At 36.3% G+C, this 18421-nt stretch overlaps 1 protein-coding gene across 3 annotated transcripts in view; it reads left to right on the top strand.

Annotated features, from left to right (window-relative positions):
* The window catches only part of WNK1 (WNK lysine deficient protein kinase 1), a 165285-nt gene that overhangs the window by 76688 nt on the left and 70176 nt on the right, over positions 1-18421 (top strand). For all 3 annotated transcript variants that reach the window (XM_069094353.1, XM_069094354.1, XM_069094355.1), the window contains exon 3: positions 16677-16897. In XM_069094353.1, the coding sequence (XP_068950454.1) occupies positions 16677-16897 (221 nt within the window). The remainder of the gene's footprint in view (positions 1-16676; positions 16898-18421) is intronic.

The raw sequence follows: 18421 nt of genomic DNA, 5'->3' as shown, positions 1-18421 counted from the left end.
ACTCTAGTCTCTACCCACTCCATTCTGTCCTCCACTTAGCTGCCAATGTTTTTCTAAAGTATAGGTCTGACCATGTCACACACACCCCCACCCCCACTCAATGAGTCCCAGTGGTTCCCTGTTACTTCCAGGATCAAGCGTAAAGTCTTCTTTTTGTCATCCCCTCCTGGCCTCTCCAGCCAATTGCTCCCACTATCAGGGCATTGAGGTTGTGAAATGGATAGAGTGCTAGGCCAGGAGAAAGGAAGACCCAAGTTTAAATCTGGCCTCAGACACTTAATACTGTGTGACACCTGGGCAAGTCACTTAATCCTATCTGCCTCAGTTTCCTCATCTGTAAAATGAACTGGAGAAGGAATGGCAACCCACTCCGCCATGAACACCCCAGAAAGGTACTATGGAGAGTTGGACGTGACTGAAACAATAAAGCAGCAGCAGCGAAATGTCTTCTCTTCAGTCTCATCATGCCTATTGGCTCATTCCCTGATACCTCCAGACATTCCTGTGATTCTCCCATCCTTAAAAAAATGTTCACTTTTTCTGAGATTAACTGTTGTCCCCTATCTCTTCTCCCCTTCATGGCTAACCTTCTTGACAAAACCTCCTATGTTCTGTGCCAACACTTCTCCTGTCACTCTTCTGAACCCTCTGTTATTTGGTTTCTGACCTCAGCATTCAACTGAAATTGCCATCTCAAAAGTTAACGGTGATTGCTTAACTGTTAACTGCCAAATCTGATGCCTTTTCTCAGTCTTCATTCTCCTTGACTTCCCTTCTGAATTTGATATTATTGGTCACCATCTCCTCTTGAATACTCTCACCTTTCTAAGTTTTTGTTCTTTCCAGGTTTCCTGTCTGTCTGAATATTCCTCAGTCTCCTTGCCTGAAGAGAATCTATGTCATACCCTCCAACCAAGGTTATCCCCTAACACTGACCTGGGTCCTCTTCTCTTTTCATTCTGTCCTATCTCATTTGGTGATCTTATAAGTTAACTTCAGTGAAACAATTCCCAGATTTATATATCTCACTCTAGTCTTTTTCTTGAGTTCCAGTCCCATATTACCAACTGCTTCTTACACATTTCAAACTGGCTGCCCTGTAGATCACTTAAATTTAGCATATTCAAAACAATTATCTTTCTTGCCAATCCTGCTTTTCTTTCCAACCTTTTCTGATTGCTGGGGGAAAGAGGGGGTTGGAGAGGGTGGGGTTGGTTGTGCGTTCTCCCACACAGGTTTACAACATCTTCACTTAACTCTTCTCACTCAGCCCACACTTGTTTCTTTCCTGCAAAACTCTCCCATGTGTCCCCTTCTTTCTAGTCAGGTAGCCATGACCCTGATTCAGTTTCTCATCACTTTTTACCAGAATTTTTACAATAAAATAGCCTTCCTGACTAAGACCTTCCTTATTCCAATCCATCCTCAGCTCAGCTGCCAAGGTGATTTTTCTAAATTCTGACCATGTCAATCCCCTGCTCTTAAGCTACAGTGGCCCCTTAGGATCAAATATAATTTCTTTGGCATTTAAAGCTATAATACCTGGTCTCTTCCTATTTTTTCAGTCTTCTAACATTATATATATTTTCATGTACTCTGGGATCTAGCTACATTGTCTTAGTTTTTTTTAATCCCTTAACATGATCCACTATCTCCTTTATCCATGCCTTTTCACTGGTTGTTCCCTATGCATGGAATGCTGACTCATTACTTCCACATCTTAGTTTCCTTAGCTTCCTTCAAGATTCAGGTGAAATCTCAACTTTCTGCAGGAGACATTTCCTGGTATCCCTAGATGCTAATGTACTGCCTCCACACACACACAAACAAACACCCTTTTAGATTACCTTCCATCTGCTGTGTATATTTTGTATGTACCTAGTTATTTATATATGCTGTCTCCCCCATTCGAATGTATGCTCTTTGACAGCAGAAACCATTTTTTGCCTTTCTTTGCACTCCGTAGTACTTTATGCATCACCTGGCACATAGTAAATGCTTTTTGACTGACTTATTTGAGCAATTGCAAGGGACTAAATGATGATGAAGCACTTCTCTTCCAATAGATAACTTCAGAATTCCACTACCTTCTAGGGTCACAGAAAAAACATAGTAAAACAAACTCAAGTGCATAAGAATATACATAAAGGAATAGTCAGGAAATAGGATATCTCATAAATGTTACTCTTTTCTCTACCCAGTAAAGGTGGGTTGAACATAAAGAGATAGTATAGAAACACATTAAATTCAGCAGGGAAATAGGAAAGGAAAGGGAGAGGTAGTGTTTAAGACAGAAGATAGGAATAGAATAGTCACAAGTAAGACACATTCTAACATCAGAGGGTGGACCTAATGCTTCAGATGAATAAAAAAAAAGTAGAGGTATAGCAATCATGACTTCAAATAAGGCAACAATAAAAATAGAAATTACATTATGATGAAAGGAAATTAGTAGAAACTATTTTGTTCACTTATTTCCCAATGGAAATTTCCCATAATTTTTAAAAGAATCATTATTTTTTTTAAATATAAACACAGGGGGTGGCTAGTGGGACAGTGAATAGAGCATCAGACCTGTAGTCAGGAGGACCTGAGTTCAAATCCGGCCTCATAGACACTTAACACAAAAACTAGCTGTGTGACCTTGGGCAAGTCACTTAACCCCAATTGCCCTCCAATAACAAAAGGCAAAAAAAACCCAACTATATATATATATAAACACAGATGATCCAAAGAAGAAATAGTTATTTTAAAAATCCAATATCAGGAAAAGAAATTGAACAAGTCATAAATTAACTCCCAGAGGGGAAAAAAAGCACAATCAGATAATGAATTCTGTCAAACATACAAAGAACAATTTTACTCAAATAAATTATTGGCAAAAATAGGGAAGGGTGGCATCCTACCAAATGCCTTCTATGAGACAAACCTATGAACCTGATACCCAAAGTGTAGATAGATAAAACAGAGAAAGATAATTATAGAAGAATGTATCAAATGAATATAAAAATATTGAATAAAATATTAACAAAGAGGTTATAGGCTGTATGAGGCTATACAGGTATTATGGCTTCTATGCTATTATGACCAGGTTGGATTTATACCAGAAAAGCAAAGTTAGTTCAGGAAACCATAAACACAATTTTATCTCAGTGATAAAAAAAAATAATAATAATTTAAAATCACGTGATCATAACAGTGAATACAGAAAATATTTTGGACAAAATGCAATACCTGCTTTTATTAAAAATACTAGAATACATAGAAGTAATAGACTTCCTTTTTGATAAAACTTACCTAGCTTTTTTTTTTACTGAAGACATGGTAGAAGTTTTTCTGTTAAGATAATGAATAAAGCAATGACATCCATGGTCAAGATGATTATTTGATATACCTCTAGAAATACTTGCTTAGTGTAATAAGATATCATAAATTGAGAGAATAGATGGATAAAACAGTTTATTGCTGTTTACAAATTATATTCATAGAACAATAGAAATTCAGTTTTAAAATTAATTGAAATAACTTTAGTAATGTACTATGATATAAAAAGAAGCCCACAGAAAGATTCCACTTTTTTGTATATTCACAAAACTCAGCAGGAAGAGACAGAAAAAGAAATTCCATTCAAAATTAATATAGAATATGTAAAATATTTGGGAGTCTTAATCGCCTGCTAAGACAGACATAAAATAGATTGTTTAATTTCAAAGATCTTTACAAAAATAAAAACTTAAATAATTTCAGAGATTTATTACTTATTATTGGTTTGGGCTAGTGTAAAAATGACACTGCTGCTTAAATTAATATTGATTCAGTGCCATATTTAATTAGCCTACCAATAGACTTAAACAGTACAGCAGAATTCATTTAGAGGATTAAAAGGTCAAGAATCTCAAAAGAAGTAATGAGAAGAAAGTAGAAAGGAAGGGAACCTTACAGTACCAGATTTCAAACTGTATTACAAAGGAGTAATCATTTCCCCCAAAAGTTGCATTGGTTTAAAACTACAGAAGAGTGGATAACTGGAATAGATAGGTTTAAAAGATACAGAAGTAACTTAATGTAGTAGTTTAGTGTCCAGTAAGCCCAAGTACGACAGCTACTGTTTCATTGTTTGAACAAAGTGATTCAGAATATTGGAAAGCAGTACAACAAAGATTTGGCTTAGATCAATACCTCACATCATATACTATAATCTCTAAATTGTTATATGACCTAGATATAAAGGGTCATATCATCATAAAAAAAAATTTAGAAGAACAGAGAAAGATACACTTTCCACAGATATGGTTCAGGAAAGAATTCTTCACACAGGATGGAGATGAACACAAGAGATAAAATGCACAGTTTCAGTTACATAAGATTGTTATTGTGTTTGCATGGGAAAAGTCAGTGCAATTAGAATTAGAAGGGAAACAACTAGGAGGAAAGAACCTTTGCATCAAATGTCCCTGGCAAAAGTCTGTTCTACAAGATGTTATTGAGAATTGTTACAAATGTGTAACAAGAGTCTTTCCCCAAACAATAAATAATAGTTATGAATGTGTATTCATATGATATGAATAGGCATTTCTTACAGGAAGAAATGCAAACTACCAAAAACTCTGTGAAAAAATGTTCCAAATTACTAATAAGAGAAGTGCAAATAAAAACAAATATTAAAATACCATTGTTAATTTCTGACTTGGAGGGAGATTTTTTAGCTGATTAAAGATTATCCCTTCTGCAATTTGAATAATGTGCTAATGGTTTGGTAACTTAAACCCTAAAATAAGGGGCGTCCAGGTAGCACAGTGAGTAAGAGCACCGGCTCCAGTGTCGGGAGTCCTGGGGATCGAATCTGGGCTTAGATACTTAGCACCACACCCAGAAATAACTGGCCTTGTAACCTTGAGCAAGTTACTTAACCCCGATTGCTTTAAAAAAAAAAAAAAGAAAAGAAAAAGGAAAAAAAAACCCTAAAATAGTAAATACAATTTTTTTTAATTAAGTTTTTTGGAACACTTGTTGAGATACTCTCTTTTAAATTTATTCACTATCAGTTTACAACATTCAGTTCCACAAGATTTTGAGTTCCAAATTTTCTCCACCCCCTACCACGAGGCGGCATACAATCCGATATAGCTTCTACATTACATTCACATAAAATATTAGTGAGATTGTAAAGAAGAATTATAACCAATGGAATGAATAATGAGAAAGAAGAAACAAAACAAACGAAAAAGAGAGAAAGAGTAAGTAGTTTTCTTCAATCTGCATTCAGACTCCATAATCCTTTCTCTGGATGTGGATAACTTTTTCAGTCATGAGTCCTTTGGACTTGTCTTATAACCTTGCATTGCTGAGGGGAGCCCAGCCTATCAAAGACAGCCATCACAGATATGATGTGTCTATAATTGTATACAATGTTCTCCTGTTTCTGCTCTCCTCATGTTGAGATAGTCTTGACTAGATTTGATGACCTTTGCTTTTGCTTATAATAAAAAATGTAGCTTCCAAGAGGAGAAGTCTGTTTTAAAAAACGAATATTTTTGGTTTGGGGATTTTTTGGTGAGGCAGTTAGGGTTAAGTGACTTTCCCAGGGTCTCATAGCTACCGTGTTTCCCCAATAATAAGACACTGTCTTATTATTATTATTTATTTTTTTTGGACAGAAAAGCACCAGAGGGCTTATTTTCAGGGGAGGGCTTATTTTAATGAACATTGACAGCAATTTTAATAAACAGGTAAATGTGAACCAAAAAATGTACCTTTATTCAATAAGCAAATCACTGGGGAAGAACAGGATGACGCGCTCACTGCTGCAGCTCTGATTGGATGCAGCTCAGAGCGCGGCTTGCGTTTCACGGGGGGTGCGGTGCATACAGGGGGTACTGTAGTGTAGCGTGTAGCGCAGGAGATCACCTTCACTACAGTAGCAATCTCAATAGGGCTTATTTTCGGGGGAGGGCTTATTTTAGAGGAATCTTACACAGTAAGGGGAGGGCTTATTTTCAGGATAGGTCTTATTATCGGGGAAACACGGTAGTAAGTGTCAAATGTCTGAGGTGGAATTTGAACTCAAGTCCTACTGACTCTAGGGCCAGTACTCTATCCACTGTACCACCTAGCTACCACAGACACATTGTTGTTATTTTTTTTTCAAACATTTTGACCCTATTGTCAAATATGTCTCACTAAACACGAAAATCCCTAATATTTATTTATTTATTTTTCAGTTAATTTTTGTGATGTAATTTCTCATTGATTTGTGTTCACTTTCAGTTTTGTTGAGCATATCAGTGAATATGTAAAGAATCACTGTGAATGACGGATAAACACAAAAAGAGAAATTTGGAATTATTTCGTTATTAGTTCAGTATATATTTGATGGCCAGTCACCTTCAGGAAACTGTTAAACAGTGCTGGGGATATTGACCTCACTTGCAGAAAAAGATTTAAGACAAACTATCAGTATTGAATCAGTATAATAATTAAATGTGCTTTATAACTATGTTTAAATTGATTAATTTCAATGAATATTTTTTTCAGACTATTTTTTTAAGCGTATGCTTTATTAACTTCTAGTTTACATCATTCATTTCCGCCAGATTTTGAGTTACAAATTTTCTCCCTGTTTTTCCCCTACCCACCACCTCAAAATAGCGATCCCACTGGATATCCCCTCCTCCCATATGCTCTCTCCCACATCTTCTCCCATACCCCCTCTGACTTTCCAGTAAGGCACGGTGGATCTTTATGCCCCAGTGCCTACATATCTTTCAATGAATATTTTAAACATTTTTAAGTGACTCATTCTAAGTTACTACTGGGATTCTTTGTTGATTCTCACTTTTTTCCTCTCAAATTCATAATGTGTACTCTTTTTATAAATTGTCTTTACAGGTTTCTGTATGTTCTTTACACTTGACTTATTGCATTATATTCTCTCATTACATTAATGTACCTCATTATTAATGTTCCACAACCAAACTGTTCAGTTCTCCTGTTGATGGACATAGAGGTTACTTTCACTTTTTTGCAATTAGAACTATAGTTTGTTCTCAGTTATATTAATGTTGCTATTAAAATATTTTAATAGGCTCCACTTTATAAACAAAAATAAATTCAGGGTATATACCCAGTAAGGAAATTGAGTCAAGAGATTTAATTACTTTTGTAACTTTTATTGTATCCTGCCAGATTTCTGGGGAAAACAGTTAACCTGCAAGTTTACAATTTCATCAGCAACAAGTAGGTCAGTTGCAGGGCAAATGGAAAAATCTGTTAGGAGTCCAGAGTTGGTGAGTTCTATCTCATCCAGGTTATGAGAGTCTTTTCTTTTCAAAATGTGGGAAGAGAGCATGGACACTGAAATAACCATAAGTGCCCAGAGTTTGTGGTTTCATTGAGGTCAGTCACTGGGGGCCATCATTGCTAATTGTCTTTATTATGGTTCCAGGTTAGTTCATTAACCCCAAGTTTGAACTGAGCTCTAAGGTCAACCACTCTTTTGGCAGAATAGTGATGAGGAAAGAGTTGAGTAAGAGACCTTTCTTGGTCCAACTCCACTTTCAGGAAGCTGCAGTGGCACAGTGCTCATTTGGTATGTTTATTTTTTTTTATTGTGTATGATGCCCTTAAGCATATAAAGTAGGTTCCCTATTTGTCTCTCTTAACATAGGATGGGCAGGCATTAGATGGATAAGTTAGGATCTGCATCATTGGAGGGATCTTATGAATCAATACAGTTTTAAATCCATTTGAGTGGGATTCTTTTATACCTTAACACAGTCCATTTTTATAAAAGCACTCTGGGATTTTAGGTGATATGAGGTACATAAATGTAATGAGAGAATATAATTTTCTCATTCACAAGTTGCTAAAAGGTTGGTTAAATCTAATTTTTCCAATAATTTGTTCTGCTCCATATTTTCATTTGTGTTTATCATTCCATTGGATTTATCCAGCATTAATATCCAGTATTAATAATAATTTATTATTATTAATACAAGAGGAATATTCAATTTTCCTACTATTATTGTGTTTTTATCAATGTCTCTTTAAAATTCTCAGAGATCTTCTTTTAAAGACCTTAGCTGATAGGGTCACATGACAGATAAGATGGAAAACTAGACATTTTTCTATGTGACCTTTCAAACCTCTCCAAAATAAAAATTATTTACCAAAAATAAAGCAACTTTAATTGGCTCCATGGTCTAGGATACTAGTGAACTGATGTCTGTCCTGAGCTTACTCAGAAACCCTCCCTACCACTCACTGAGATACTAGTAGCAAGGCTACAATAGCCCACTCAAGGGCCCAGTATGTGGGCTTGCAGTCAACCCCATAGCACCAGTGTGGTAGTTGTGTTGAACCACCAGTGCTGGGCCAGAAAACTGAGGAACAGAGGGAGCAGGACAGGAAACCTCTGGGGTAGAAGTGTTGCACTCTGCTAGGCCTTGAGGGCAAGAGCTCAAGTATCAAGCTTGGGCCTGTTTTTTTCCCTTCAAAAGTTACTTGGAGCAAAGACCTTGGTTGGTGAACTGTGAATTGCCTATATAACATCAGTTAAAGCCAGCAGGAAAAAATAGAGAAATAACTTTTAAAATTACTACAGAATGTATAAAATACTTGGAAGTCTGCCTTCTAATATACATATACGCGCATACAAGAACTACGTAAATATAACTATACCATTTATATAGTGCCTGCTATGTGTCAGGCAATCTGCTAGGTGCTTTACAAATGTTGGTTTTTTATTATATTATTTATAAATATCATTATTTTATTTATATTATATTTTATTTACAGAAATAAAGGCAGAACTAAATAATTGGCAAAAATATTCATTGCTAGGGGAGGCTAGGTGGCCAGCACCAGCCCTGAAGTCAGAAGGACCTGAGTTCAAATTTAGCCTCAGATACTTAACACAAAAACTAGCTGTGTGACCTTGGGCAAGTCACTTAACCCCAATTGCCCTACCCTCCCCCCTCCAAAAAAGCAAAAAAATAAAAATAAATAAAACTATTAAAAATATTCATTGCTTATCGGTAGAATGAGTCAATATAATAAGAATAACAGTAGTGCCTAAACCCGTTTATTTAATGCTGTACCAATAAAACTACCAAAGAATTACTTTGTAGGACTAGGAAAAATAATAATAAAATTCACATGGAGGCAGAACAGTAAGTGGAGAATCTCAAGGGAAGTATGAAAAGAAGTGGGAATAAAGGGGGCCCAGTGGTGCCAGATCTCAAACTATGTGGTACAATGAGAAAATTCTCAGTAATTTGGTAATAGTTACAAAATAGGTATCAATTAGTGGAACATATTAGCTATAGAATATGCAAAAGCATATGTTTCTAGTACTCTAGTCTTTGATAAACATAAAAACCCCAACTGCAATGATAAGGACTGGGAAAATGAGCAGTAGGTAAGAAATTAAGTTTAGAGCAACACATCTCTCCAAAAAAAGGTCATATCATAAACAAATTAGGGAAATATGGGAAAAAAATTATCCATCAGATCTATTGATAGGAGAAAGTTCATGATCAAATAAGAAATAGAAAGAATGACAGAAAATAAAAATGGATAATTGATATTTTTAGTATAAATTGTTTTTCTGCTTCTGCTTGCTTTCTTCCGCCTTATGCTTATCATCAGTAGCCTTAAAATCATAGCATCACATATTTCTAGGGGTTAGAAGGTTTCTTTGTGGCCATCGAGTCCAAATCATATCCCCTAGCGAATCCGCCTCTATAACAGAAGTGGCCATCCAGCCTCTGTTTGAAGACCTCTAATGAGGGGGGAATTCATTACCTCTCTGAGTGACCCAATGCCATTTTTGTAGAGTTATCAGTGTTAGAAAGTTTTTCCTTACATCAAGTCTAAATTTTCCTCTCTGTAATTGTTGCAGTTTCATGATGTGTTGTGGTGGAACTCTCACCTTTAATCCAAGTCATTTATTGAAATTGCTGCTTCTCATGAAGTGGTCTAAGTTCCAAGAGGAACCAGCAACTTCAGGGAAAGCAAGATAGATTTCTATAGGGTAAATATACAGTTATATAATAGAAATTATGAATATTAAAAAGGGAGGAGGGATTTGTTAAGGGATTAGGTAATAGGAGTGGGGTCCCAATCACAGCATGCAAGATTATCCACAATGCATACAGGAAAACCCATTTGGGGGGTATGTATGTATGATAATGATATTGTAATAAGCCTTCCTATGTCACAAGTTCGCCTGAAGGATAGCTTTTGCTATTACTGTGCAGGTGCCTACTTAGGGAAAGTCTCCTCTCTTGTTTTGGAGTCCACATCCTGCTCAGTTATCTTGGTGGTGCTACTTTCTGATTGGCTCAGTATTGTGGTCCTGTCTGAGATGTGGTTGTGGTTGAGTGCATGGACACACCTGCTGTTTCTGTAGGAAATATGAGGAATGAGTCTGGGGGAAGTGGCTAGCTAGAGGCTAGGATCCCATCACATGGACACACCTACTTTTCTGTGAGGAATATGAGTTCGTGGACATAGCTGTTGTTCTTGTGAGCAATGAAGCATATATGAAGAAGTTAGAATACTGATTTGGGAGTGCAGTGATGGCTAGGTAGGGGCAGTAGGCCTGCTCTTCAGTGGGGCCTTATAAGGAAGTTAGAATACTGGGACTGGAGACAGCTTTATTAGGATTCCATCAGTACTTAATACCCATTATTCCTACTGCCATCTCAGTACACTTTCCCCCTCTCCCCATAAATCTAACCCCTCTTCCACATGATAGACCTTCAGTTACATGAACTCAGCTGTAGTGTCATGCCCCAACCAGAGTCTTCTCTTCTTTCCTCTCCTTAGTTCTTTCAATCAGTCTTCATGTAGCATGAACTTAAGGCCCTTCCCTATAGTTCCAATGACTAAAGATAGGGCACTTCAACTGTGATCTGATTGAGGCAGAGTTCAGCAGGAATTTTACCTCCCTTTTTCTGAATACTGTGTGTCTGTTTAAGAAAAAAAAAGGAAAGAAAAGAAATTTTTGATGCTTTTATTGATGACTTTTAAAAAAGAACTTCAAGAAATATCACTTTCCCTTAAAAGAACCAACTTAACAAAGAACTATGGTTAAGCAAAAACTGCAACATTAACCATGTCTAACAACATATACCTCATTCTGCACCTGTAATATACTACTTCTCTAATGAGAGGAGGGTAGCATATTAGCTCAGTTCTCTGTAATCTTGATTGATCATTTTCATCAGTCAACAAGCATTTATTAAATACCAGCTATGTGCTAAGCACCGGTGCTCAGCTCTAAGACAAAAGTAAGGTAGTCCCTGCTATCGAGGAGCTTACATTAACAATCAGTTGTTTTTTATAGACATCTTAATCTCCACGTGACCCTTTTTGTTCATATTACTAGTTGTTTAAGAAGGCCTCTTGGAGGTCTTCTTCACCTCTCATTTGTAATTAGTCTCCCTACATTTGACTTCTTCCCTCTCCAATACTTCCTTAACATAGCATGTCTGACCATGTTTCCACCCTGTTCAAGAAATTCCAGTCCTCATAGACTCCAAAATACAAACCTCTCTGGCAATTAAAGACTTTCATAATCTAAATCTACCTTATCTTTCCAGTTTGATTACACATTATTTCTCCTTACTTTATTTCAGACAAACTGAACTACTTACAGCTATTCCCCATTCATGGCATTCTGTCTCCCTTCTCCATGTTTTTGTAAGCCATGTCTGGAGTATTCTTCCACTTCCTCTCTGCTTCTTATAGCCCCTAGGTAGATTCCTTAAAGTCTCCAATCAAATGCTGATTCCTATAGAAGGCCTTCCCCCATTTCCCCAGTTGTCGGTACCCCCCTCCAAAAATCACTTTGTATTTATTTTTTATTTTGTGTTTATTCTGTATTTTCATGTACTCACCTGTGTTTCATTTACTCAGAATGTTTCTGAGCTGATTGAAACAAACCAGTGGGTTTGAATTCCAGATTCTGCAAAGGAGAGAGGGACACCCGGAATGCTAATCATTACAACTGTTTATTAGCCTGGTTAGGGGAGTTGCAGGTATGGGAACAATTGGCAGTCCTGTCCACTGGTGCAGCCACGTATGGACACACACAGGAACACACACAAAACAGTAGAGAGGAGGAATAAAAAAGGAGGTGGCACATACAGGGAGAAAAGGAGCCTTCTTGCCATGCTCATCTTACTTTGGGATGTCTCTAGATGAAAGAGTGACCCTGTGTTATTGGAGCCCTGGGTTTTTTATTCTTTTACAGGGGCATATGAGGAGAGGGGCAGCCCCAGAGCTCCCGCTGGCAGGCTTTTCAAATGAAGGGCCCTTTCAGTGTGGTTGAGGGCCCTGATCATGAGGTCCAAACTTTCTGCCCAGTCAGTTTCTTTTCTTCCAAATCCATTGCACTCCCATGTAGAATGAATTCCTTGAGTTCAGGTATATCATTTTTGTCCTTATCCTCACAGCCAACACAATGCCCAATACTTGATAAATAACTTGTATTTGGTTGAATTGATATGAAAGAATCATTCTCAGTTTTAAAGTGGTCGAGTTATCCAGTCTTTCCCTGAACCTTTCCAGTAACACTGTCATATAAGAGCCTACCCATTCATACTCTCCAATTTATCTGTCTGTCTATTTATTTATTTTTACAAAGGCAAAACCTGCTTTTCTCTCACCATCTGTGGGCTTAGTTCTTTAGAGCTATGCAGAATGTCACTAATCTCAATTTACATGACAGTCCTTAAGATAAATACTATGGCATATAACTGCCTAGTTTCCTCTCATTCTTAGATCTCTAAGCCTTCTCTTTCTTGACATTCCCAAGTAATATTCCTTACTTGACATCAGTGCCTGACCTCTCACCTCTATGAAGGAATATATCAGATAGGAATAGCTGGGGACTAGCCGTTGTTGCTGATCCCTTATCACCTAGGGTATTTCCTTGTAGATAATATAGATAGGCTATTTCTCAGAATATGGTCTGTAGGTCCATGGGATTCCCAGTATCCTTTCCTGGAGTTCATGAGGTTAAAATTATTTTCTTAATACTAAGACTTTTTTTTTAATCTATTAAAATGCTCTTCCCTTTTCCAACTACATATCCATATCAAGCCAAATTTTCTTCATATATAACATGTTGCAACAAATCAAATGCAGAAATAGGAGGATCCAGCTTAATCTATTATGTCAGACATTAAAGAATTTGCAAAAAATATATAAAACAATGCTACTCTTCTTAGTAATTTTTTTCTTAGAAAATATAGTTATTTTCATAAAAAATATTGTCATGTAATGGGTTTATCATTGTATGACAGTTGCAGTTACAGTGGGATCGACTATATTCTGGATTTTATGTTAATGTAGCCTAGCATTAGTAGTTTTTGTTTTTTTGTTTTGCTGCTATATGTATCACACTGTTAAGCTAACAACCAAGAGAAATCCCAAGTATTTGTATGTGTGCATGTTTTCACACAACTACTATCCTTTCCACACAAACTACTATAATTGTGCAACTAACTTTTTAAAACTCAGTACAAGGGGCAGCTAGGTGGCACAGTGAGTAAGAGAGCCAGCCCCAGAGTAGGGAGGACCTGGGATCGGTTCCGGCCTCAGATACTTAACACCCACACAAAATAACTGGCAGTGTAACCTTGAGGAAGTTACTTAATCCCAATTGCTTTTAAAAAAAAAAAACCCAGTACAAGACTTTGCATTTATCCTTATTAAATGCCACCTTGCTAGTTTTAGTTTATACTTCCAATCTAATGCTATGGAAGTTCTTAAAATTATTTGTAAGAAATAAGACTTATGGTCACCATGTAGTTTGCAGAAATCTCTAAATTCTAAATCTAGCATCTCAATTGAATCCCTTTTAGATTTAAGCAACATAATACAAAATTGAGTACTACTTCTGTGTCAGGTTTAAAATAGAACATATTATGGTTGACATTCATTGTACCATATAAAGTAATTTATATGTTATCTATACGATCCCACATCCTTATTGAAGGTACATAATAGAAACCTCATTTTACAGATGAGAAAACTGAAGATCAGAGAAGTTATTTTTGTCCATGGTTATACAGCTAATAAGTGTGTGATCCAAACCTAGACCCCTCTTGACTCCATGTATGGCATTCTTTCCAATGACCACTTTGCTTCTTACCATCATAATGAGCTTGCCCAGCATAGTAGAGAAACCTAAGTGCTTACTTTTACAGTAATAATTTTGACTGCTAAGCCAGTTACCTTTTGTCATTAGTTTGTTGTCAGAAAATGAATTAATATATTCTTTTCCTGAGTTGTTGATTTGTGAATGCCACATTTTATTTAATCCGGTTAAATATGACCTCAATAAAACCTTAAGACTTTGTTTTTTGTTTTTAATTTAAAGCATTTCCATAGCACAGTATAATAAAAAAAAGATAATTGCACCTGAAACTGCAAATCAGCGACATACAATTTGCAGTTACCTTCAGATATACAACAAAGTTATTGTGTAGATATGTATCTCCCACCCCCAAACTCCGCTGCCCTAGAGATGACTACCAAAGGAAGACTTTGTTGCTCACTTTATAAATTGGAGTAGAACTCAGCTCTTAATCTATATGTAGATATAGATATAGTTCCTATATCTAGATTATCTATAGCCATTCATCTAAAGATAATTACTCCACTTCACAAATATTGGAAGGTACCCTTTTAAGGCTAATTTTGTTCATCTAATTTTCGTGTTCTCTGTGACTAAAAATATGTTGGTGTTGATTTTTTTTCCTCTAAGAAGGAAGAAAATAACACTGAAAATACCTGTATTATAGGACATTTTAGGGCATGCTATTTAGTATACAGACAAGTTAATTTAATCCTGTTTTTCCCCATTGTAGTGGAGGGGTAAACTCATCCCTTAACTCATAAATTATTACAGCAGTAGAAAGAATGAATAATTAAAAAGCATTTATTAACCACTTGTGCAAGCTCTGTTCTGTATTCTAGGAAAACAGAGAAAAGCAAGATTATCTCTTCTCTCAATGAGCTCACATTCTAAAAAAGAGGAGACAGTATATATAGATTTCCACTTCAGGTTAGAAGGAAAGGAAAGCGCATAATGATGCATCTCCTTCAATATCTTTTCTATTAATAATACCATATTGGTTCCTAATGTTGAACCATTTGTCAGTGGCAAAGAACTCCAGTGGTTTGAATTTTCTTTTCCAAAACTTTAGTAGGTATAGCTGCTGCAGCATTTGCAAAGGAAATTTCCCCACCACAAAAGTTGTTCCTTTGCCCTATATTTATAGGATCCATTCTAGAAGCAGAAAGCTGCTGTTTCTAGGAGAATTCGTCAACTGTTATTCTTTTTTTTTTTATTTTCAAAAAAATAATTTATTTTTTCCCCAATTACCTGTAAACATTCGTTTGTTTTTAATTGGGATTCCAAATTCTCTCCTTCCCTTTTTTCCACATCCCTAAAATGGTAAGCTAAAGGTTATACGTGTACAATCATGACAATCACTTTTCCAGATTGTCATTTTGTGGCAGAAAACTCAATCCAAAAAATAAATAAATAGAGAAATTGAAAAATAGTTCAGCCTGCACTCAACATTCCATAAGTAGATAGCATTCTTCATCATGAGCCCTTTGAATCATTGTATTTCTAGAAGAGCAAAATCATTCACAGTTGTTCATTGTACAGTGATGATCTCCTGGTTCTGCTCACTTCACTCCGCATTAGTTCATATTAGTCTTTCCAAGTTTCTGTGAAATCATTCTGCTTATCATTTCTTATAGCGCAATGGCATTACATTACAATCACATACCACGACTTGTTCAGCCATTCCCCAGTTGATGGGCATCCCCTCAGTTTCCAAATCTTTGCCACCACAAAAAGAGCTGCTAAAAATATTTTTGTATATATAAATCCTTTTCCTTTTTCTTCGATCTCTTTGGGAAACAGATCTAGTAGAGGTATTGCTGGATCAAAGGATATGTGCAGTTTTATAGCTGTTATTTCGGGCATACTTCCAAAGTGCTCTCTAGAATGGTTGGACCAGTTCATAACTCTACCAGCAGTTCATCTGTTATTCTTGATAGTGATAGGTATAATGGATGACTTCTCTGCAAAATTTGCTGTTCCCAGTAATATCAATGGTCAGAGAGGCACTGATGTTCTTGGGGCTACTGGGCTCAGGGTAGCAAACTGTGTCCACTAGGTTCTAAGGTATGGTTGTAGCCAATGTGGTTTGACTGGCCTGGCACATGATGTTTCCTGTCATGTTCATGCCCTAGCTCATCACATACATGAATTGGTAGCTTTGCAATTGGGAGTTTTTTCAGAACTATCATTAACTAACCATCCATCTTTTTCACTTGAAATATTGCCAATTTTGTAACACTTAATTAATCTACTGGGCATCTGCTTCTTTTAAATCTTTTTGACAACTTCATATTATACTTGAAAGATAAATTAGACATCTTTTCTCTACCCATAACAAAATAAAATTTTAAACTATCAGTGTCTAAAGCCCTTTTATTAAAGTCACACCAACTTTTAAAGCCATTCTATCTTAGGAATATCATATTCAGAATGTTATCTCTGTTATGTTAGAATTTAATGGAATACTTCAAAGCAGTGAACTTTTATCATGGACAACCTCTTTGGTGTTTGCTTTTTCTTCCAGGTACCTGAAAAGGTTTAAGGTGATGAAGATCAAAGTTCTGAGAAGCTGGTGCCGTCAGATTCTGAAAGGGCTTCAGTTTCTTCATACCCGAACACCACCTATTATTCATCGGGACCTTAAGTGTGACAACATCTTTATCACTGGCCCAACAGGATCAGTCAAGATTGGAGACTTGGGTCTGGCAACTCTGAAGCGGGCTTCTTTTGCCAAGAGTGTGATAGGTATGTTCCCAGTATGCCTTGGAGCCTAGTTGGCCCTTCTGGCAGTCTTTGATCTGGAGGATTGGCCTTCTTGGGGCATATTTTTCATTAATTAAAGTCAGTTTTTTTAAAAAATTTATGACTTGAGTATAAAAGTGATTATTTCTGGTAATGAGGAGTGGAACTCTTGGTAATTGTGCTGCCAGGAGGTTTTTTATAGTGATATAAAACATCTTGGATAAAACTGATATTTCAGAAGTTTCAGTGGTGATCTTTGAACTTTTTTTGACTTATTTTGTTGAGCAATTCAGTTGGCATTTGAGCAATACTTGTATGTTGGGGAAATGCAAAGTGATATTAAAGAAATGGAACTTAAATTGAAATCTTTTTTTTTTAAATATGCATCTAAATAGCCCACTTTATATGTTCATCAATTGTTATGATTACAGCCTGGTTACAAAATTTTAAAAATCACTGCCCAGTGATTTTATTGACTGGTTTTACTCCTGATCTCAGGAAGGAATTGAGAGTCTGAAAAAAGGGATGGCTAGGTGGCTCAGTGAATAGAGCACCAGCCCTGGAGGACCTGAGTTCAAATTCAGCCTCAGACACTTAACAAAAAACTAGTCATGTGACCTTAGGCAAGTCACTTAACCCCAATTGCCCTACCTTCTCCCCTCCAAAAAAAAAAAGACAAAAAAGTCTGAAAAAGAAACTAAATTGTACTTTATCAGTCTTTTGGAGCAAGAAAAAGGAGGAAAAAGTGCTCTGCTCTCTTATGATCATTCTCTCTTAAAGGCATAATCTCAGAAGTTTGCCATAGATTTTGAAATGGCTTCAAACCAGACAGCTTTAAAAATCATCAATTTCCCAGTTAGACCAGATTTTTAGATGTTCTTGGAAAAGGACAAGTAGATCATGTGGATACTTTTTACATTTGCAGATGACACCATTGGATGGTATTTGTTATGCTGTCACTTTTGTTTTTTTGCTAATAATTAATAGGAGAATCTCAAATTGAATTTTCCTAAAATTGGCCAGAAGAATTTTCACTTGACATCTTCAGATCTTTGGCCTCATTTATATAGTGTACAATTCCCTGTGGGAACACACTATAATTTAAAGAGTGGGATTAACCTTCCTTAAACAAACTCTTTGCTTATAACTCAATCTTTCTGTATTTCTGAGTATTTTTTTTGCCTGTAGGATGCCCTTCACTATATTTCCTGTATCTGCAGTAAGCTTATAATGTGTACTGCAGGTGTGATGGTAAGTACGTGAAGAAAAGGGCTCTGGTGAGTGGCCTTTGTGGACGATTACATTTTAATTTATTCCTTGCAAATCTTTATTGAACACTGGGTTTTTCTTTGCAAGGCCTTTATAAAGTGGAACTGAACAGATGGAATATATATAAGTGGTTAGAGATTAGCTGGGAATTTTAATCAGTATTACTGCTTGGCAGCAGAGGGCAGCAGGTAGTTAGAAATTTTCAGTGTATCATCTTTCACTGCAGGTAGGTGTTATGCTTCATTTGAAGCCTTGCTA

The sequence above is a fragment of the Petaurus breviceps genome, unplaced genomic scaffold (genome assembly GCF_028583685.1).
Source record: "Petaurus breviceps papuanus isolate PSGF00001 unplaced genomic scaffold, PetGlider_PUasm1.0 216, whole genome shotgun sequence".
Lineage (NCBI taxonomy): Eukaryota > Metazoa > Chordata > Mammalia > Diprotodontia > Petauridae > Petaurus > Petaurus breviceps.
This window is presented reverse-complemented; position numbering and strand designations above follow the sequence as displayed.